This window comes from Camponotus vicinus, unplaced genomic scaffold (assembly GCF_025532165.1).
Source record: "Camponotus vicinus isolate PSW18456_S1 unplaced genomic scaffold, iyCamVici1.0 SCAF_9, whole genome shotgun sequence".
NCBI classification, from domain to species: Eukaryota; Metazoa; Arthropoda; class Insecta; order Hymenoptera; family Formicidae; genus Camponotus; species Camponotus vicinus.
The window spans coordinates 7,672,414-7,697,067 of record NW_028141981.1 but is presented as its reverse complement, the minus strand read 5'-3'; the positions used below and the strand labels follow the sequence as shown (position 1 = coordinate 7,697,067).

Genomic DNA, 24,654 nt, shown 5'->3' with positions numbered 1-24,654 from the left:
TATTTGTTAAAATATTCATTCACAAATACAAGAAACTGATAATTTATAATTCTATATAAAACGAGAAGAATTTTCGCAGCGATCTAATACACAGGTAGTAAATTTAGTAAGTTTTCCATAATACAAAAGCGTATTATTTTACCGTGTCTTGCGCATCGCATAACGAGCAGCCTTATTGGCGGCGGCCTCTCTTCCTTTATGTTCCTTCAGATTATCGTATATACCAGTAGCCGGAAGCTTAACAACCGTGTCGGGCATTCTCGTGAAAGGTGCGCCATGCTAATTAACTTTGCAACTTTTCGCGGGAATGGCCTTTTCTCGGCAACTTTCAACTTTGTCGGCTTCGAGGACGGTTTCTTCTCATATTGACGACGAAGTTGGATAGAGAGTAAGAGAAAGAGAGAGAGATGGACGAAATAAGGAAGAGGAAAAGAGCGCAACTCATTAAATTTTCAAAGCACTATCTTGGCATCACGTTCGGCGCGAAAGTGGACCGTTTCCATCTCATCATCCCTCCATCAATTTGTTAATTACTATGTACGTAGGCATTAATCGGCAGTAATCTCCGCATTTTCAACTGTTGGCACCATCGAAGACATTTTATTATACATGTAATTTTTATATTATTATTAGAAAAATGCAGTAACATGTTAACAGAAATTTTTATAATCTAGATTTAGAGAGAAAGAGCTTGCTTTTCAAAATAGTATTTAAGTACATGTGTATGAATAAATGTAATACTTTTAATACATGTATGGATTTAACACTAAAAATTAAAAGAAGTTAATTAAAATTTAAGAAAATAACTACATAGTTAAAAGAGTACATGTGTATATTTCTTTGCTTAATATATATACGCACTTTTCTTTCTGCAAAATTTCAAAAAATTATTAATTTTTATATCTTCTTTATTTTTTATTATTTTTGATTATGTTTTATTATTTCCATAATTTTCAAAAACATATAGTTAAATTTACATACAAAATATACTAATTATATGTCTATGAATAACTATGTATTTAAATATAGCAACTAGTAAGTAATTTATTGAATATATGTAGATATGTGTGAAATCTGATCAATAAGCTTGATGAGGACCGCGTAATTTATTATTCATTTGTTTAATATTTGTGATGTAAATACTTGCAATGATAAGATTAATTTTCATAACATATATCAGTAAGTACAAATAGGATATCGATATTAATTTTGCGAATGCTAATAACCACAATTACTGCGCGCCCCTATGCTCAATTCTTGACTTTAATATTGTTAATTATCATTGACAATGAGATATTGTCCTAAATATATATATACATATATATATATATATATATATATATATATATATATATATCCTAAATATATATATTTTACAAACACATAGCCTGCGGGTTATAATAAAATATTCCATCTATTAATTTGCTTTGCGCATTCGATCTCATGCATATGAATATAAACTATAGAATTGAGAATTCTATTGTTTGTGTGAGATATTACGTTGTAATAGTTTACATTTTTTAGTATTCCCTATAAAATAAACTAATATTTATAAATTGTTCGAAATATAAACCGTAAATATATAATATGTAAGTTTTTCTCTAAATATGGGTAAAAGTTGTATGCAATATTGAGGAAAATATTTGCAAATTGTTTATTAATCCGATTTGTCATTTTAATGGGAAGGATTATAGGAAGAGTTATAGAAGAAACGAGATGTAACGTGAAAAATAAAAAATAAAAAATAAAAAAGAGGATGACGTGTTTTATACAAAACAAAATATTATTTTGCGCAAAAGAAACAGAAGGAAATATTGCAGTTATTTTACAAAAGGATTAATTTCAAATTATAATGCGACATAGTATACATTAATTCAAATCATTATAGAGATTTTTTTTTCCATGATTCAACAATATTCGTTAATTTTAAAGATGGAGCATTTCTGCGTATCGAAGAAACTTAAATGGATTTTCGACCGCTTAAAACAACTGCGAAATTGTTAATTGTACTTCTTATAGTTACATCATCTATGTGTGTCAATGTGTCTTCATCCCAAGTATTCATTATACCTGGCAACTTTGACGCTTGTTGCTTTTGATTCAGGACATCTTTCATTTGCAAGTAAAATCAGCTTCTCGTTGTGTGCTTACCTCGCGCAAAATATTATCGTAATCGAAGTTTGAAATTGATAAACTTTTGCAATACTATTCTTCTCGAGTTGCTTCCGGCGGACAACTCGTTGTTTATATATGAACGTGCTTATCCGTCGAATTTCCGACAGGATCGGCAAATTTCTTAAGAAACTTCTGTTATGAAATATCAATGTTCATCACTAATCAAACGTATTCCGAGAAATGTAGCAAAAATTCGCGCAATTCACTACCGCAACAGGTGGTTGCGTAAACGTATCCATTAAATAGTCCAACAGAGCAAAAATATTTTATGTAAAGAGTTCTTCTCCCGGTATATCTCTTCTGCTGGTGAAAACAAATATTCTCTACGAAAATTCTTACACAGATTTTAAAAAAATAAAGAAATATTTAACAAAGTAAGTATTCTCTAATTTCAATTTTTTATAAGAGAAGAATGTGTGTGAAAACTTTTTGTACATTAAACAACGAATAAAGTGAGAGAAAATTTATTTAACATGAGCTTCTTAAATTAAAAATCTTGATATTTTCCTTTCTTTCTTGCAATTTGATTCCTCTTTTTGGTATAAAAAACAACGTGTTATGCATCTAATGCTAATTGCGCTTTTTATATTAGATGTCCGTTAGATATATGTTGAATCTGCGGCAACAAACAAATCAGCAATAACGACAAGGATGCATTGTTTTAGCGGAACAATGCGTGTAAGGATGTCCAGCGTTTGTTGACTCTCTTTTCAGTCTTAACGAGGAGTCGAGTGCCGGTCTGTACTTTGACGTCGGCAATTCTCTCGACGGATCCCAGGCCATCAGCTTGGTTCAATCAGAGTAATTGCGCGTTAAATCTCTTTGCTCGCCATTGAATCAATTTTGCAGCTTCCCGAGCTCTATCGTATATATTCCTGCTACAGGGCTCGCTAGTGTTTCTCCGTAACTTGCTTCTCTCGCGCGAATCGAATGCCACCCGATTAATCAGTTGGGAAGAATTAAAGATTTAGCCGTTGTTAATTCGTTTGCTCAAAGCACCGAGAATGCAATTATTTATCAATCTATCTTTTAATTTTTCTCTTCCTCTATCTCTTTTTCTTCTCAAAATCATATGATATATACATTTCAAAAATATTATGAGTCGGAAAAAATGTAGTATAATCTAAAAAATAATTTCTCGTGCAAAATTAAATATAAAATAAAATTTTTTCCTAATAGATTTCGTTTACGACAAATTTGTCTTTCAAAATTGACAACTCATTTATGCTATTTAACTTATTTATGATATTTTGACTGATTTTTAAAGATCTTGTGTATTATATATTATTGAAATCTCAACAGCGGTTTTATTAAAATATGCATAGAAAAATATAAAATTATTTCTGTTGATAAATAAAGTTTATATTTTCTTGATTTAAATTTGTTTTCTCTTAATTAAAGATTTTTTTCTTAATGCTTTATACATAATTTATCTTTCTTTTCTTCAATATAATTGAAATTATTTTAAATTTTTATATTAAATAAAATATACTTTTATCTTTATATACTAATCATCACTCATAATAAAACAAGTTTGATAACAAAAAATTATTAGAGATTAAGCTTTAAAAAGGTATAAAAAATGTGTCATTAATTTTCCAAATTTTAAAGTAACTTTTTCTAAAACCTTTCATATAAAAAAATGTTATTCTGTTATTTTTCTAAATTCTGTAGTCTATATATTCTATTATTCTTCTATATATTTTCTCTTATTATTTCTAAACTGTATACAAACAAATAAAATTCAATTTCTATATTCTGTTATTTTTTCTAGACCATACAAATAAATAAAATTAAATTGTCTACATTTTGGAATGTAGAATCATCTATTCTTTCCGGATTTTAACTATACTTCCAAATTCTCCTATATATATAAATATCATAATTTTTCACATGACATGGCACGCTCTTTTCTCAACATATTCGTGAAATATTACGTCAGCGATGATTCAGCGAAAAGATTTTTCTACGTAATAAAGATATCGAATAAAATTTCTAAAGCGTCCAATAACTATATAGTTTATGCATGTCGTACGACGTATCGCGACCATGCTTTCGCTCTTTCAAGAGGAAATCGAGGAAGTCCCCGTATGCCATGGAAGTGTGCTATATACGTAATGATATTACTAACTTAGGCGAATGCAAACTGACGCCCGTGTGCTTTTAAATCTCGCAGCAGAGGAAAGGCAGCAGCTCCGCTCTCAAGGCTCTCTCGCTATATCCCGGGGCAAAAAAATTTCCTCGGCAAATTCCCAACTGAATTTGTTAGGGAACGAGGAGCGGCGAGACGCGCGTGCTCCTCTCGTACATATTCCGCATGCAACGTGTCCGCGTGCGTCTCCCGGCTCAAGGCAAGTCTGCTTCGTTTCCGTGTCGATATTGGTTTCGCGCGCCGGTTTGCGCTTCCCTTCGCGCGTCTGACCTCCTCTCTATTTCGCCAACCTCGCGTCCCCCACAGCGTCTTTCTCTGCGTTTTCTTTAACTCCTCCGCCGACGCCACCATCACCCTTCCTCCCCCTCGTCGGTTTCCATCCCTCTTTCCATCGCGTCAACAGTACCGCGGTATTTTCGCGTCGGGAAAAAGCGAATCGAGTGGGATGTTCGTGAAAGAGAGACGGAGGGAAATGAAATTTGAAGAAACGTCGATATAAAGTGACTCCTGACTTCCCTCTTCCCGCCGCCGGAAGTATGGTTTGGTCTCGACGGGTCAACAGCGAACACACTCGGCCGTGTAAGCTCGCATTGTGCGACGAAGATCAGCATCGAGAGACCGGCCATGATTATTATCGCATCCTAACGTTGTAAACGCGACTAATAAGTAAAATAAGAACGCACATGTAAGATTTATGAAAATTGATTTGCGAAATATTTTTAGATAAGAACGGAGGAAGCGGCTGAAATTAAAAGCTTGCGTTTGACACGAATATACGAGGACAGTATTATATGCAATTGTGCATCCGCGAGATAAGAAAGAGGAGCGGAAATTTCGAGGGAAGAGAATCATACGATCTCGGATTTGAGAAGTGACGTCGAATATGTACACGTACCCGTTGCCGATGTAGAAGCGGCGGAAAACGCAGATTATAAGACTGAAATATGGCCCTAAGCCTTTTATTCTGCCGTCGGTATTATATCCCGGGATTTATTTACAAGCGGCGGGGCAAATCCGCTTCCGCGCGCGCGTATGCGACAGCAAGAAAAATTCCAGCTAAATCGATAAACATGTCCCCCGGTTTCGTATCCGGAAGGATTTGCGATGGCACAAAAAAGGAAAGATTAAGGTATTAAACTACGTGATGTGGCCAATAATTGTGCGGACAATATCGATTAAAAGTGAGTTTTTCCCCGTGATTCTCTCTCTCTCTCTGTTTTCGAAGGATAACGGAAACGCGGAAAAATGGTAACTCGAGTTGATTTATCGTTTGTTCTCGCGCGTATTCCGATATCTGCATCTTCATACCCGGCTGTTTATTCGATCGATACAATTGCGACTCGTAAATGTTCGCACGCCAAAGTTTAAATTGTTGAGCAAGCAGCGACGACAGCATCGCGCTCGACTGAACTGTATGCTCACTCTCAGAGGATTAAACTGAAAGTCAAATCCGTGGGATTTGCTGTAGCACTCATTACTTGCAGATTTCACGGTGGCATATTCAGCCGTTATGACGCACCAAAAGAGATGAGTGGACGACAATAGCGTCTGCCACGCGGCAAGCTAAGAACCTTCGCGTCTGACAAATGAGTTTTTACATTCAACGATGAATGCTGCTCTGCCAGACGCTTTCCTTTAAGTCTTCCCTTCCATTTTTCTCATTTTTCTCAATGACATAGATTTCACACAACCTTTGTCCGCGAATCATTTATCTAGTTCACGTACATATTTTTTTTGGCTCTAATATGCGTTTATCATGAAAATATTCATTTAGCAAAGAAGCTGAATTCAGTTTAAAAGTTAAATTAGGATCACTTGTCTATTTCACGCGTGTATTATCTTTTCGTATTATAATACGTATCTATTTTATTATAGCAATATTTTTATTTAGTAAAAATAAATCATTTTTTTAATGATGCGTCTTCTGATACATCTACACTTGCTCTACTTTCGTAAAAATTATTTAATTATTTCCTGTTTATTTGTGTATCATCTTCACTCAATTTCATTTTTCAATCAATTTTCAATCAATTTTTCACTCACTCTCTAACAAATTCAAATTTACTTATAAATATCATATTTTGTTAATTAACTTATATGAAAATATTTTTTTAATTCGAGTTATGTAAGCCACACTAGCGATCGTAATTTTATCGACAATGCAAGCTTTTTCTGTTCGTGGAAACTCTAAAATAGCTCATGGTCGAGAGTTCTTGAATGTATACATAATCGTGACCGAGAAACCTTTGCATCGATGATCGAAAATCAAGAGCACTTCCGGCTGGAAGACCTGTAGTGCTTATAAGCGAAAGAGCGACCTATTCGAGAGGAACACGTGACATGACGTAACTAAAGCTGGATCTCTTTTGATGAACGAATCTTGAATTTGGGAAATTATATGTTTATGTTTTGCAAAGTTTGTTTTGAAGTTTGATAACGCCCTTGTTGAATGAATATCTTGATTTCTTTTCAAGAAAATTCTTTCGAAACAATGATTTTGAAAATTAAGAGGATAAATAAAGCTACGAATGTATAAATCGACGATAAAATCTTATTTTTTCATTAATTGATCAAAAATTATACTAAGAGAAACGTACTAACGAAATAAGAAACGACAAGTGTAATGAAAACTTTTTGAAAATTAGTCATTTTATTAATATTTCAATGTCATTAAAGGATTTCAATTCTGTATCCAAATTTTCTTGCATGCAACACGTCACATTCAAACCTAATTTATCTATCGCACAATTTTTGACGCGGGCACTGAAAAGTAAGATACCGCTATTACAAATAGAATGAGAGAAAACGTAATGTATAATGCATGTAAAGAGCTTAAGGAACTGCGCCCATTGACTAGTACTACTTGTCGTGTCGCCTTAATATGACATTGTTTGCATAAGTGTATGCACGTGCGTATATATGTGGTCATGTAAATGGTCCATGTAGGGACGCAGTGATGATCGTTGGATACCGCAAACTAGCGTTATGTTCGCCAACGAATACGATTTTTTATGGACTTTTATGGTTATAGCCGCACGTGTTGTATGGAAGTTGCTTATCGGATTTCCTGTGCGATGCATCGGTACGTTAATACTTGCATAGCTATTTTACGGGAAAACGAGCGATGCGTTAATATCGCTTCTGATCATCGAAGGATATCTTTTTTTATTGATTCAGAAGAGACGTTTGAATCTTCGTTAAATTTTATTACCGAAAGACAAAATATCTGAATAACGAAATCTAAACAAAATTTATGTGTACAAAGTTTACTTACAATTAACGAAAAGTTATTGTAATTTTTATGTATCATACATACATGTGAAATTTTCAGAGAACACGTAACTTTGAAATAAATTAATTTGACTATCTCGTACTATCGTGGATGAACCAATGGGTCCATGAAAAATCACTAGAGAAAACCTTCGGCGCTACAAGCAGACTATGGACTGGTTTCGAAGTGGCTTCCCACCCATAGTGGTACACGATACATGCACACATTCTATCGATCCACGCGGCAATTCCGAGGCACAAATTCGCCAATATCACCGACGAAAGTTTCCCTGGTTGCAAGCAATTGAAAGTTGTATATATATATTATATCGTTCGAGTTTAGCGTTACTTCATTTGAGAGATTTACCCTCTATCAATAAATTAATAATATATATTCATGTATATATTCCTCCTTTATATGTCAAGAAAATTCGACAAATAAAGATATTTCAAGTAAAATTGCATAATAAAAATAAATCTCTATTAATAATCTTATTATTGAAAGTATAGCTTAAATTTTTAATTATTTTTTCCACGAAATAATACGCCAGTTTCACAAATTAGCTAAAGGAAATTGATTCAAATGTATAACATTTTTTCAAAGTAAATTTAATATCGAATTTGTAATATGTAATTTATACTACTGCAATGAGTAAAATGTTTTCTTAAAAAATTACCATCAAATAAAAATTTTATGTAGACATTTCCACGCATTATATTTCAGGAACGTGAATTTTTCATGTAAAACGAGCCTCGTATAAAATTTTTTAAAAAGCAGGAGCACAATAGTGGAAATCGGATTACAAAAATCATATGCCGAGAATACACATATAATGCGATATAAAAATAAAAATAGATGTATAAGTTGCGAGTTACGTTGAAAAATGAATTTGACTAAATCGGATTTCATAAATGCATTTTATGTGCTATACATGGGAAAAAGCGTAACAGAACCATTTTCACATATCGTATTCAAAACGTAATCTCCGGACTTCGCAATATATAACAATTACTTATACAACATTATTAATATTATAATGGGGCAATATATAACAATTACTTATACAGCATTATTAATATTATAACGGGCTATATTTATGTTAAAATATTATAATTAGAAATAATATCAAATTAATATTAATATAATATCATATATAATTAATATTAGTACTAATCATGTATAATTAATATTAGTATTAATATTACCTGCTCAATAATTTTCGATATTAAAATACATTTTCGATTTATAGTATAAGACAAATAAGAACAAATTATTTGAAAATGCATACATCTCATTGAAATGAAATAATATATAATTTTTGTTAAACATTGATTGCTCAGTAAAATTATAATTCGCGATCGAAAATAACAAAGGTAGCTGATCGAGATTGTTAATTAGTTCTATGCTAATCAATATTGGCTAAAGATTGAAAACTAATCACCCTCATCGAATATAGTTATAACGTTTATATAACGCGCGTATGCTAATATTCGATCAGACACGATGTCGACATAGATTAACATCTTTCATGTAGTTTATTTTCGAGAAATAAAAGAACCTCCTCCGATATGTTGATGCGCTTTACGGAGAATTAAATATGACGCAAATCTCTCCGGATATTCACCGAAGGAGAAAAGAAACGGTATATCTGCTCGACTGTTTGTGCCAGAATTATAAATATCGCTGTATCTTGCGAGAACAACGAAATTAACGAATCCATATTGAATTTAACCACATATTTAAAAATAAGCTCGTGTCGAGAATCTTTTTACAAGGAATGGAAATAGGAATTTCACTTCGATCTATATCAATGCAATCAGCATTAAGGATTGCTAGCAGTACGAAGGAATCAATACATGCTGAATCATATTATCAGAATACTTTCATGCGATACATCGCTTAAAGACGACAATTGATTTTGCCTTGGAAATTTTCTCGTGTATGAAACAAGAAGCATGTAATACGCTTTTAATGACGCTATGAAACGAATTAGATATGGTTGTTCACGGCATGTATCCGATAGCAGAAGACGGAAAGGATAATAATGAGTATATGCTACTTTAATAATAACGAGCGGCGAGCGAGCCTATTATTCTCGGTTGGTTTGTACGCTGTCAAGAGATAATAAATTTTGCTTACGGAAACGCTCCTTACACTGCATACGACACGTTAACTCTCGTGATATTCAAGATACTTCGAAGTGTTCTCGCGAGTATCGTGATTTTGCCGGATAAATCAGCTCCCTTTATCTCGACTCAGCTACTTCTCTTAGAAGCGATTACCGTTCGCGATCGATTATTCGATTCACTTATCATTTCTATGTGAAAAGAATTTAACATAATAATATGGGACCGGTCGTGTTTTTCACACTTTGATGATAAAAAATTATACGAATGAAAATTTTGGCAGACGCAAAAACGGGCGAAACTGTCTCCCTCATATTTTCGAAGCTAAAATAAAGCGATAGCTATCTCAAACTTGCGTCAGAAATGTACATCTAGACATTTTGCAACTTTCTGTAACTGTGAAAACGAAGCGAGCTTTCGGGAATAAATCATTTTTGACATGCGGAGTGCCGTGAGATTAATGAGCGTGAGGGATGTTTTTTAACTTTAGTGAAATTTCTTATAGACGTGTGCAACGCGGCGTCGTTTCATTACAGCACTGAAGAATTTTCTACGCGCTGAGTTTCGACTCAAATCGCGCCAATTCTTACTCCAATGGATTACGATAATGTTAAAATTATTTAGACAATCTATTCGAAAGTAAAACATAGAAAATATATACAGACATGCATTAATCACGTGCAAGACATACATGAATAGCACTTACCCTTCTTCGACGCGTGAAAGGAATCATCTTTTGGCACGTACTGGATGTCATACTCCAGCGTGGTCTTCGGCAGGATAATTTTGTCCTTGTTGATCTTGTAAACGGCGTATTTGAAGGCCAGCTCCGTGCTGCTATCCTTTTGGTCATGAGTGAATATAGCACCTGAAAAGTAAGCATACGAATAAAATCGCGTTAATCCTTAAAGTAAAATAGCGAACTTAAATTCCGTTCCATAATAATAATATTTTCAAACTATTAAAGTTCATCTATGCTAATAACCAACCTCTGAACAAAACTGAATCTTATCTAACTTACGAAACTTACGCACAATTTTAATGCCTACATTACTAAAATTTGATGATATCAAATATTTTTCTTGTGTTAAATATATTATTTATTGTAAATATATTGTATATTTTCATGCCGATTAACTTTGATAAAATTTAAGAAGAATATGCGCTTTCAGCTTTAAGGAAAAAACAATTAAATTATTTCAATATTTAAAAAAAGTAGAATTTAATCGATTAATACTAATTAATTAAAAATCTACTTAATTAGTTAAAAACATTTAATTAATTAAAAATTTATTATTAAATATATGATTAATTAATATATGATACAAGGCTTGTCTGTTTTTAACAACTTGACGTCGAGGAAATTATCTGCCCTTGAGCATAGATATCTTTATATTGATTTTAAATAGTAGTATACTTTTGTAATCAATTAGCGCAGATAATAATACATATTATATATAATATATATTACATTGATGTAACATTGAATTTTATGTAGACAAAGAGCATACATTTCTGCTCAAAATACATTAAAATCTTTGCAATACTAAATTTTCGAATCATTCACCATTTATTATAGTGAGCAAAGTTTATCATTAATCGACTGTCGTCGTGATATAGAAAAATATAAAAGTAAAAACGTATCGCGATTAAAAATATGCTTGCGTTAAGGATCGCCATTATTGCATGACATACTTGAATGAAGAGCGGCTTCAAATAACATCTATTCATCGACTGACACTGATTAAATAGCCTCTGAAGATGTTAATAGTGTGTCAAAGCTCATTTCTCTTGCGACCACAACCTTCAAAGAGGTCACGCGTTTCAAAGTCTCGAGAAAATACACTTCTAACTTATCGAACAGCAGATTCTAGCGGTCCTACATACATATTTTGTTCTCATCATGCTAGCTAGTCGGTTCTTCGAGGGAAAGGAATACTTATGTAAAGATGCTCTGTAATATTGAAGAGAAATTAATCTCTTTCCTTTCGGTATTCAGATTCTCATCGCAAAATGCTCGAGGTCGTTTGCGAAAACTAACAGGCATCCTCGCGATAAAAAGCGGCAGGATGCATTCCTGACCTAGTGCCAAAGGCAATTTTGTGGTCAAATGCAAGCTACGCTTATAAAAGCGACGGGGGCAGACAGCATTGCCGATTAACACATTCTCTATTTTTAGAAAATCTGAAAACTCAAGGAAAGCTACGCCGATTAATAACACATCATCGTTGTCTTCCTTCCTCTCCCTTTTTCTCTCTTTTTCTTTCTGCCTCTCTCTTTTAATTATTAATAAAAATTTAGTTCTATAAATTGATTGATTGACATAAATCAATATGTACTCTTTAATTTTTTAATAAAATTCATGTATGTATTTAATTATTTAATAAAATTCATGTATTCTGGTGTGATTATCAAATGTACGTATCGTTATTTACAAGAAAAAAATAAGACTGTTATTTTCTTGTTTTCAACTTTACACGCACTGAGAAGATTCACTCCACATTGTGCAATATCGCTAACTATATTGTTGATTATGCCTATATATGATTATAACTACTGGGAAATTTGGAACATAAAATTTCCAGACATATCGATACACAACAAATTATACGACAATAAAACTAGACTGATCAAAACGCGGCGTGAAATAGCACGAAGATGAAATAAAATTCCTAATGGTTATAAGACAAATTTATTAAGACATTTCAATCTTGCTTTGGATTATCTTTAGTTATTATAAATTAACAGAAATCATACATTATGTAAACGGAACAGTACGATATCTCAGAAATCGCAGCGAACTTGTATGAGGGCCTCTCTTCGGTTTCAGCCATTAGCAATGCAACAAGCAATGTATTGCATTTCATTTCCATATTAGCGAGAATCCGCAAATTCACAGGATACACATAAATGATACATTGCGAATATATAACCATACAAATGGTTTACTCGGCTATCATCTGTTTGACAATATTGAAATTACGGAAAATATATTCGCTTCATTGTGTGTGTGTGTGTGTGTGTGTGTGTGTGTGGATGTATTGTGTTATAGATAAAAAACATGGTATTTTAAAATATCTCAATATCATGTTATAGATAACATGATATTTTAAAGCATCTCAATATATTTATAGAAAATAATAAATAATAGAAAAAGAGGCTAAAAAAATTGATTGAAAAAATCAAGATGTAAAAATCTTATTATAATTTCTAAAATTTTCTTCTCTACTAAAAACAGATGTATTAGTAGTCAATGCATCATTTGTCATTTTAAATATATTCAAATAAAGGATCATTATATTTTAATAGTTCTTAATTAATAATTCTTATTACTTTAAATAATATTCTAATATGATGCTTCTTATTCGTTTACTTATTATATAATAGATAAAAAGAGAAAAAAAGAGAAAAAAAGGAGGGAAGAGAATTTATTATCAGTCTATTTCAATCATTGAAAAAGTACAAATTAAATACTTAAAATACATTTATTTCAGATATTTCAGATGTAGTTGTTTTAGAAAATATAATTGAGACTTTCCGTATTTTAAAATATTCATTAATATTGTGTGTGTGAATGTTATTAATTATTTTAATTAAATAATTAACAATTTTTCCAAATATTTTGTAGAATTTAAAAAGTATTCCTGTGCTATCCAAATAATGATATTTTTGTATAATTGATAATTTCATTATTAATGTATAATAAACTATCGTTCGTGAAAGATTGCACTCTAATTTTTTACTTTCTATTTTTATACTTAATTTTAATTCTTTTATTACTCTATTCTTGAAAATAATAATTATTATAAATAAACTATTTGTAAGAATTATTATTAAAAGAATTATTATTAAAAGAATGTTATTAATTAATGTGTCACAAAATTTATATACCGTTTTGTAATTATATTTTTATCTCTCGTATAAATGTGCAAAATCTACGTTTTTATGAGATGCAAATGCTTGAACACATTAATATCGAACATTATTGTGGAGAAAAAGTAAAATAAGAATGTACAATCAATTCTGATAGAATCTGATATATAGGTGCATGTTTTTTGTGTATATGATATCGTTAAAATGCTGTATCGAGATTTAATCGAATATTTCTTTCTGAATTACGTTGGACGTTGAAGAGACGTTAATATTAACCGATTTATCCGCAAATAAAAAGGGGAAGTTTATTCGATATCGTGAAAATAAATGGATACATTGTGAACGATAATGAGAGCTGTGTTTGTATTTACGTCTCATCAAATCTTCCTTTCTCCTTTCTTTCCCCATTTTTCATTGGCTCTTAACCCTTCCTGGCTGATGGCATTTTCTCTCCGTCCGATGCTCTCTTTTGCTTTTCGTACTGTGTAGTAACTAGCTAATCCATTTATCTGTAACGCAGTGGATGCGCATTAGCGGTCTTCCATCTCTCATCCCCCAGTATTGTTCTTTATGCCATCCTTTTTCCGTTTTTCCATTTTCGCCGTAACACGTTAAGTACTCTTATCCTCTCGGAAATCCTCACAATGATTTCTTTTGGTATTTTCTTGCAACCTCATCGACTATGGCTGCGCTCAACCATTACTTTAAATAAGAAATAGATAATCCCCACATATTTTGTTTGCCACATATTTTGTTTTCAGTGATTAATCTGACTTTATGATGCATTTAATTGTTTTAATTAGAAGTGATTACCATATAATCAAATACGAGTGATTACCATATAAATAATATTGGTAAATATAGTTCAAATTCGATTTATATATATATATCAGACGTTAATTATTTCTAAAAGATACTCAATTATATATTTCAATATGTAAAATAATTCATATAATAAAAATCATTTATATTTATTTCGAGAAAAGTTTCTTTTGATGAAATATAACATATTTTTCTCACACCAAAATCTATATATGGACATTAATGATAAAGAGATATATAAAATCAAATACAAACAAAAAAAGGCTCTGATATATTGAATATAAAATGTCGAAAAGAAATACGGCTAGTAATAAAAAGATATAAATCAAGTAAAAAAAGGCTCTGATATATTGAATATAAAAAGTCGGGAAGAAATAGGGCTACTAATAAAAAGATATATAAATCACGTAAAAACAAAAAAGATTTTGATATATTAAATATAAAAAGTCAGAAAGAAATAGAGGGATAATAAGAATCGTGCGTAGTAAATAAATGCATTTGTATATTGAATAACAATTCTCTTTAATAATAATGTTGATTAATATTGCATTCAAGTCTTAATAGCTCTATTCTTTTCCGATTTTTTAGATATATAAATTATAGAGATAAAAAAATTGAAAAAGACGGGCGAGATTGAATGTTTATTAGAACAATATTTTTCTTGCGCTCGAACTCCGTTTGCAATTTCGCGCAAATTTCCTTGAATTGTTTTAACTTTCAAAGTTATTATTTTCCAAAATATCAGCAGAATCATTTATCATCTTTAAATCTCTGGAAAAGCATTTCTGAACAACGACCGGAGATTATCAATGAAATAATTTAACGCTCATTGCCAGTGAAACGTATCGCGTCAACGTGATACTCAAAACTTCCGTAAATTTTCAAGATGCTAGCCGGTATAAACTACGAACATGAATCAAAGGATATTTCAGTTTCTTGGATAATAATATTAATAAAAATAGTAATAATAGTAATAGTAATATTGATAGTAGTAATAATAATTCAAATAATGATAATAAATTTTGTGATTAAACGTGAGCAACAGTTAAAATAGTTAGCATTGTCAATTTCATTTTCATAAAAAGTTTAGAAAAGCTATGTCAATATTGTAAGCTGATTAATGATGCATCATTTGTTGCTGTCAACAAAATTTCAACTTAACAATTTCAATATTGACATAGACCAAGATTTGCCATAGACCAAGAAGTGTAAAAATAAAAAAAGATTAGCATAAAAGAAACTTCTTAAATATAATATATGATTTTAAGATCATAAAGAATCATTAAAGTCACTGTGTGTATGTCTGACTTTGACGTTCCTTATCTCCTCTTGTCGTTGTCTTCTTGATATTTCAATAGCAGCGCAGCGGTGAAATAACGAGGAACATCGCATGAAAGTTGCTCGTTATAACACCTTGTGATTACATGCATGCGTGAGATTAAAGGAAGAACCGTGCAAAGATGAGCAATTGGAGAAACTTCGGAGCAAGAAATTTACCCATCACACAGTTGTGCATCCACGTTTCTAAAGATACGATTCAACGCAACTCGCATGTATATTAAAGTTTCCTGTCTAAACTTTGGTTATATAACTCTGATCAAACTGTAGGAATCCCGAAAATATGTACTTAATCGTAAATACACACACACACACACACACACACATATTATATAAAAATAGAATCGCATTCTTTCTCTCTCTCTCCTTTTCTTTCTCTTTTTCTTTTTTCTCTATATTTTTTTAAATATATATATATATATATATTTTTTTTTTAATGGAATAAATAATAATCATATATAAAAGTCCAAAAAAACATTCGATCAAAATTATCTAAGTTAAAAAAAGAAAAAGATACAGAGAGAGAAAGAATGCGATTCTATTGTTATATAGAAATTGAATTTTTAAAAAATTTAACAAAAGACACACACATAATTAAAAGAAGTTAATCAACTAGAGCAACAAGACTAGCGCGAATTTATAAAGTTAAAATAATAGCGAAATCTCGGCTGAATTTCCATACGTATATTCTATTTGAAAAGGAACTAACACAAGCAATTAATTTGCATCGGTTGGTTAACGAATGCCGAAAGTTAGGCCGATTACGCATTCATAGGAAATCAGTCCACAAATTATATAGCGCGGACGAGTTTATTATAAACGGCGGAACATACTCGGAAATTTATTATATTTATTTCCGATGGATAAAAATGATTTATTGTGGCTAATCAAAAGCGGTACTCGGATCATTTATAGTTTAAATTAATTTTAGAATTTTGTCTTGCGAGAGGGCATGGAAAAATATGGGCGTTTTCAAGTACCACCTTAAGTAGAATGAGACTCGATTAATACGTCATTGCGTTTCTTATCGGCAGAAAGAATAACATTTACTTTTATACAATGCAGATCTTTTCTCGTGTAATATGCGTTCGCCATTTCTCTGCGCGAGTGAGTAACGCATGGGCTCGTAAAGCATGCATTTCGCGCAATTCTGTATTACTACGATACTTTCACATTCTTATATGAAAAATAATAAATGGAATGCTAAAAGGATAATTTAATATTCGTGATGCTTTCTTTATTTAGTAAATAAAAGCTTACGCGCTTCTAGCTCGTAAATATACTGCCATTGTTTACGATTCTTGCATGATAATACAGTCTTTATATGAGAATTTTCTTTTTTAACAGATAACACAAAAAAGAAAATACAAGAATATAAAATACTTATCATTGTTTCATCTATAATTACAACGTTTAGTTTTAATAATTAATTCTTTATCCAATTTAATGAGAATTTTTCTGTTTAATATAAACGAGAAAATGTGTGTTGGATACAAGTTATTTTATACAATAGCGGGATATGTGCGATATTCAGTGTGCGTTCTTTTCGCACTGCACTCGTCGTTAAGCGACTCCATTGCGTTGCTCGGTTCATTCGACCGCTTTTATCAGTTTCGGTTATGGACTTTGCTATTTCACCCCATAACACGATAAATTCAATCTCTCCTGCTATATATTCCCTTGTGTGACCACTTTCCAACGGATAGTATTATTCCCAAGGTATAGCAAGATATATCCGCGTCGGAATATCATAGTAATAATAAAATAGATGCTCAATATTCTTCATGTATTTGGTTATGGAAAAATTATAATAAAAAATTTATGATATGTTAAAAAGCAAAAAGAGGATTTGTATGATAAAGGAACAAAATATTTATAATGCATAAGAATAAATAATAATTTAATGCAACATCACACATAATGGTTTTTTGTATTCGAAGACTGTTTCACTGTGGATGCAATGTTTTTAGCCTCAACCTCGGTTTCATAAGCGTCGCGAATTAACATTAGGATTGCTCCGCGTCCTTTGTTCCATCATTTTAGAGGGAAAAGGGAGATAGCTTTCGTCACCGCCAGATTTTCTCTCTGGACGAGACTCGAATTTCATCGAGCGAAACGATTTCCTCTCTCATCCAGATAAGACTAAGATGTGAACGACGAGGACGGAATGGAAGGGACGGAATAAGGCAGCAGCTGATGAAGAGAGGATTGACAAAAAGGCACGAGAAATGCGCGATGCCACGGTCTTTTCCGGCATTTTAAAAATCACTCTTTTCTCGGCCGTCACACGCCTCTGAAATAAGAATGCAAAAACTTTGGGGAGAAAGTCAGATCGAGAAACGATTCGCAGTAGATACGAGGAGATAGAGTACTGGAACAGTGAAGGAAGGACGACGAGATAAGAAGATGAGCGCAGATCAGCGACATAGTCCTCTGAAAAGTGGAGTGAAACTTTTCTCCCGGAACTTTTCCATTTCACGGATTATACGAGCTGCGAGAACTATTTTGAAAACTTTGGCAAATCGGGAGTTGCTGTAATCTAAAGTTGATGAGTGAAGCAAGCAACATCGCGGAACTCAATAATTAATAGTAATAATTATAAAATCGACAGCAATCGATCTCGATTTTATAAGCAAATCGAAAAGAGATATCCAAACGGAATTCTTACTATTATTGACATTATTATTATCATTATTATTATCATGATCAAAGTTAAAAAATAATACAATAAATATTTTATCAATTTTACACACATATATGTTACTCAGATGATATAATAAATTTATTATACGATATGGCCATTCGACATAAATAAAACACAAATGAAAGAATTAAAATCTCAATTTTCATTATCTATAAAAACCTTGAAAATAATGAAAATAAGCTAATAATAAAGATATTTTGTCAAATTAAATAAAACAGAAAATTAATATAGAAAAACAATTAAGTATTAAACAAAAGATATTAAATGCGTATAATTATAATTATGACTCATTAAGTTAATTGACAAGCAAACTAGAAATATCGGAAAGTGGACTGAGAAATAGCTTGTCAAGAATCAGAATCGCTTTTGCACGAATTACGTAACCCTAATTTGGTACGATCGAAACCGTAGCGGCGTGAGTTACTGCCAAATGGTTTCTAGGACGGATTTCCTCTGCTGCCGCGTAAAGTCGATATGCTCAGTTTGCGACCGAGATCGTAGCCTGGCCAAGAACCGTTTTGGTTCGAAACCATTAACGGCACATTCTAACATATAACGTAAATGATTTCTGCAAAACATCGTTTTTATTTCGAACAAGATAGAAGAAGATAAAAAATGTTAAATTGTAAAGAGATCGACTTCTATAAAGTCTCGGGTGAAGAACAAAATTTAATACTTGATCGAATTTCACTCATTGTATGACTTATGTATTCTATGTGAGCGACAAGAGTTTTCAAATTTGCTATTCGCATAAAAAAAAGGGAAAAAAGCATTATCGCCTGTTCATTAATTATTTATGCCGGCGTGAAAGCCGATTAAAACTCCGTTGATGATGATGGATAGGGATTTACCGCGCGGAATGCACTCGAAACACGCCTTCCCTAATTCTCTAGTAACGAGTTATTAAACTAATGTCTCTCATTAACGGAAATCCTCCTTCGATTGCGGAAGAACGTGGCGGAGCCCTTACATACTGATGCGCAAAAGGGAGGGGGAGGAAGAAGAGAGGTCACATATAGTTTCCGGCGTGCTACGTGCCACTCGAAATTGGCCTCGTTAGTATGCCATGTAGTTTCGAGTCAAAGTGCGTTTGCGGCAGCAGCCACTCCGTCACGCGCGTGAAAGAGAATCGGCTGCGAGCAAATTTAACAATGTGCCATTAAACGCACGATCTGTTTTTGTTCCGCGCGAATTTGTTGTTCGTAGACCGAGTTTAAAATTCTTTTCTTTTCAACATTTTTATAATAGATTCGAACATTTTTGTAAGAAGGAGAGATTGTTAAAGTTAAAATAGATTTAAATTTTTGAAAGACAGCATAACATTTCCACGTACTTCATTTTAATTAGTCCATTTCCAATTAGTTAATGGCGTCCCTTAATACTATCAAGCTTACATACAGCGTATAATCATGATGTAAAAAGAAGGCAAAAAAAGAGAAAAAATATTAAAATTTTTTTTTACGACAACGAGAGAACCGCAGAGAGAGTATTCGCATGAATTATATATTATATTTCATCTATATAATAGCACTGTTTATTAAATAATTTTAATTTTAAATAAATAGATTAATCATGTTTTAAAGTTTCGAATTTTGTTTGATTTGTTCTTTAAAAAGGAGAAAGTTGGATTAATTTCAATCAAGTAGATATGAATTTATGAAATTTAAATATATGAAATTTAATTCTAAATCTCTTCTTTATGAATTTTTTTTTTCAAATGAATAGATTATATAATAGACTTTTCATTACTTTTTTTATGTAAAAATAAAAACAAATATTTTGCTAACAAATATTAATATCAAAATATTAATAGAATATTTAAAAATTAATCATTGTTTATTAAGAAGTTATCAAAAATTAAAAATTCATATGTGTATGTAAAGTAAATTTTCGAAAATCTAAAACTAACAATGAAAAATATACTATACATATATAATATATGTATATATATATATATATATACACATTGTATATATATATATATATACATACATATATATATATATATATATATATATATATATATATACATTATATATATATATATATATATATATATATACACACGATATCTAAAAAATTATAATATTTCAAAAATTATAATCTTATTTTGACATAGTTTAACAAATATCAGGTTGAATTGCGAGTAATGTAAGCGCCAATTACAAGTGTAAGTTAATAGATAACAAATGATATACATAATTAAACAATAATTATAGCTTACGGCGATAGGAATGCAATAGATACCAATTCAGGGATGGAATTTAATATCTGGCTTCATTGTACGCGCAATACAAAAAAGAACTGTTGCAACCAATTGTAGTTACCCGCGAATTATGCTGTTGGTGGTCGTATCTGACTATTCATTCGTGGTGGAGCTTCCGCATGGGCTTGTGGTAATCCGCAGAACCACACTTTGAGAGGCCCTGTTCCACTAATGCAATTTCTGGTGTGATCGATTCCGACTACACGCAAAGACCTCGTGGAACATACCGGACTTATCGAACATTTACGCAAATTAGAATAGATCCTGATTACAATCCTGACGCAAAATCTCAATATTAACGTTACCAAGGATTATATTCCAATTCGAACTGTAAATACTGATAAAAATCTATGGAAAATAACAGTCATGTTACTTTCATAACTTGATATGAAAATGTTAACAAAAATGAGCACACATCTCTAAATACATTTTACTTAATTAAAGAAAAATATAATTTTTCTCTCAAAGATGTGTTATCTTAGTTCTAAAATACAGTTAATAAAACCTTAATTCCGTATCGCTAAATATATGCTAATCATTTTATAAATGTGTATCATTCGAAAATCTAAACAATTCGTATTTCAAACGAAGTCATTTTGACAATAACACGATTACAATTGGCGTATTGAATTTTGATCGTTGAACCAATATATGGAAATTATACCCGTATGAAATCCAACTTGAGAACTTGGTTAGCGATCGAACTATTAGATAATAAAGGGAGCTTAAACGATTGTTATCTACACGGAAATGGAGAGCATTCAGGATAGAATTCAGGACTCCATTTCGCATAAATTATATCGCGTAATTTTTTATAGTGATAAGAAATCTCAGTGACGCAATAAAATATGCTCTGCGATAATCGTAAGATATTTCTAGAATAACATTGAACCATTTGCAAGACGATTCCTATAGCATTTCAATAACCGCGACAGTACATCTTCCGAATTCTATCGGCGGTCTCTCGTCTGCTTGTCGAACAAGCTCGAGATCTTCCGACGAGGTTTGCTCCGAAACCTGAGCCCACGTTGAGATTGAGGGAATCCTCATGCTTCCATGAATACGGAATCAGGGTTTTGTAAGTTCCAATCTGTTGTATCTATCATGAGCGAAAACTCGTTCCTAAAAGAAACTGTCTGTAGTAAGGCTAAATAAATCGAATCTGCAGATTGCAATGGTGAGATTCGAACGACACTGTCTACGTTGATAAGCTGAAGGCAAGAAATTCTTTTGCAAAAAATATAAAAGGAAAAGTGGGGACATGGCATATTGTGGAGCGTGATTTTAATTTCCTTCTGAAAAGAATACAGAAACTCTGGATGTGTAATGATGATATTGATAGTAATTTCATCACATGTCAGTTCGCACGTAATCTCTCCACGTATTTTAAAAACACTTGCAATTTCCACTTGATAAGTAAAAACTGAAAGAAGACTAGACTAGAATGTGAAGATAAACTTTAGAGATTTAGGAAAAATAATTTAAATGAAAAAGAAACAGAAAAAAGTAAGAGTGCCAACGAGATAATTTAGTCTTGAATTGCAATGAAAATCGGCCGCCAATTTAAAGGGGCAGAAAACGAAGTATTTGAATTAATGGCCGGCAATCGACGCTTTCACCACGCAAGTCTTACCGATGACAATCGGTTGTCGTAATTCATTTATAAAGGAAATCATCATCTTCCTTTTGTATTACGTAAACCGAGGAGAGGTATAATCGATTTCTTCGATGTTAGTTTCTCGTGGAAAATAATTATATATACTAAATACTAATAATAAGGGGAAATTTTCTCTTTATAAAAACTTTAGAACGTAACGTCACAAATTTTCGGAGTTATATTTTAACTTATAAACTTAATAACTTGGCTTATTGTATATCGGAATAAAATAATATACAAACACATGATTATTAAAAATGTACTTATCTCGTCATTTAAAATACTTATCTCAGTAAAAAATTTAATTTAAAAACCTTTTGGTATACCCACTATTTTTGTATTATTATAAATTAACTTTAGTCATACAACTCGAATATAATTATGAAAAATGCATCTACGATATTTGGTAATCTCAAGTCAATTCTTATTCACGTGGATTAGCATTTCCAATATTGCTTTCTAGGCGAGATGGAAAAGGATATTAATCGATCATCGCGAAAACAAAAATGTTAAACTACAGAGTATTTTGGCGTGAAAGAAAAGAGAAAGAGAGAGAGAGAGAGAGAGAAAATCAAACTTTCATGAAAGTTAATAAATATCGCCTGGCACACTTACGTCTTATTCTTATTTCAAGTTATGAGTCTCGCGACATTTTGATCGATTACCAATAATATTGTACTATCATCATGGATATATTCTGCTAACTTTTCTTTAATATTTTTTAATTATCGGCACATCTCGTAATCGGAAAGAAATTAGTATATGTCATTAATATAAAATATTCCTAAACCTTATAAATAATAATTATTCACGATTATTCAATTCAAAAACGTAATAAAACGTGTGACATTTATTTTAAATTTATATTAAAATTTATAGATTATGTCTACTATATCTTCCTTCTTCGACACAGTTCACGGAACAAACACTCGATGAATAATTCTGCAGTTCTGGATCGCGACTCAATTGTCGGAAACTACCGCCGATAGCATTGCGCTGACAAACTAATGTCGGTAGACGCACCTTTGAACCAACGTTACAAACAGTGTTGAATAATGCAATATATGCCCCTAATACTGGATTAATGTTGTTGGTCTCGCACGCAGATGCAAAACTTTGTTGATCGTACGCGATGTGTACGAAGTAATTTTGGAAAATAATATCCCTCGGATCGACATAAAGCATAGGGAGAAAGCAAATGGAAACGTCATCGAAATTGATTTATTAACGAATGCACTTTTATTCAAGAGAAATAATATTAGAAAAAATTTTATTCTCTATACGGATCCACTCGATCTCACTCGCGCATGTAAAACTACAACAATACACGATACGCTTAAAGCATATAATTTATCACGGACGTTTTAGAAATGTTCCTATTTGAATTCGCACTTGATTTCATAACACGCGAGGTTTCATGCTCTGTTGGATAACCGGGAAACGGAAAATTCTGAGACACTTTATATATGACTAACCCTGATGATGATAACGCTGATGGATAGAAGGTAGGTAGGTAAGAGGCGGAACGGTACCGTGAAGGATCATCTTCGCGATGTCGTGGAAAATTGTTCACAGCGACATGCATACTCGCTACATATTCGCAATTTTAGGCAAATTGCGCGAAGATATACACGTCGTATTAGCGGCGGAGAAAACCACTTTGAACGATATACCAAATCTGTCACTACGTGATATACGTTTTTTTCTAACGAGGGTATAAGTCATCGCGCTGAAGGTGCAAAGAAAGTATCCGGAAGTGATAAATGAAGCTTCGTGTATTATACTTACAGCGATGTTTCTGCGAACGACAGGTAAATGATTTTAATAACAATAATTTTAAAGTAATTAAAATAATTCTAAAATAAATTCCGCCAATGAAAACGTTATCAAAATTGATATTAAATTATATTGTAATTGTCGACAACATCGGGGTGATATCTGATCACGATAAAACACATATTCTTCCAATTCTATTATTTTCAATTGATGTATATGTGCTAATGTATATAAAATTAGTATAATGATGAACATTTTTGTCAACATCATTATCTCGATCCGGATTATGGTAATTATCTCAAATAACAGCGGAAACAATCCAATGCTAATGCGCTCATCTCAGTGAACACGATATTTATATAATTTGAGCGGATTTATCTCCGTGACGTACAAGAACCCAATATTGTCATTAGCTGCCGCTCATCCTTTTCAATTACAATTTTGCAACAAATCAAACAAAATCTCTCTTGATACTTGTTACGTATATACATTTA

General features: G+C 31.9%; 1 protein-coding gene across 6 annotated transcripts in view; it reads right to left on the bottom strand.

Moving 5' to 3' along the window:
- The window catches only part of LOC145977546 (glutamate receptor ionotropic, kainate 2), a 136,737-nt gene that overhangs the window by 89,663 nt on the left and 22,420 nt on the right, over positions 1-24,654 (bottom strand). For all 6 annotated transcript variants that reach the window (XR_014440544.1, XM_083109649.1, XM_083109650.1 and 3 more), the window contains exon 3: positions 10,431-10,592. Coding sequence is in view for 5 of the 6 variants with exons in the window: in XM_083109649.1 (XP_082965775.1) it covers positions 10,431-10,592 (162 nt within the window). In the remaining variant the exon portion in view is untranslated. The remainder of the gene's footprint in view (positions 1-10,430; positions 10,593-24,654) is intronic.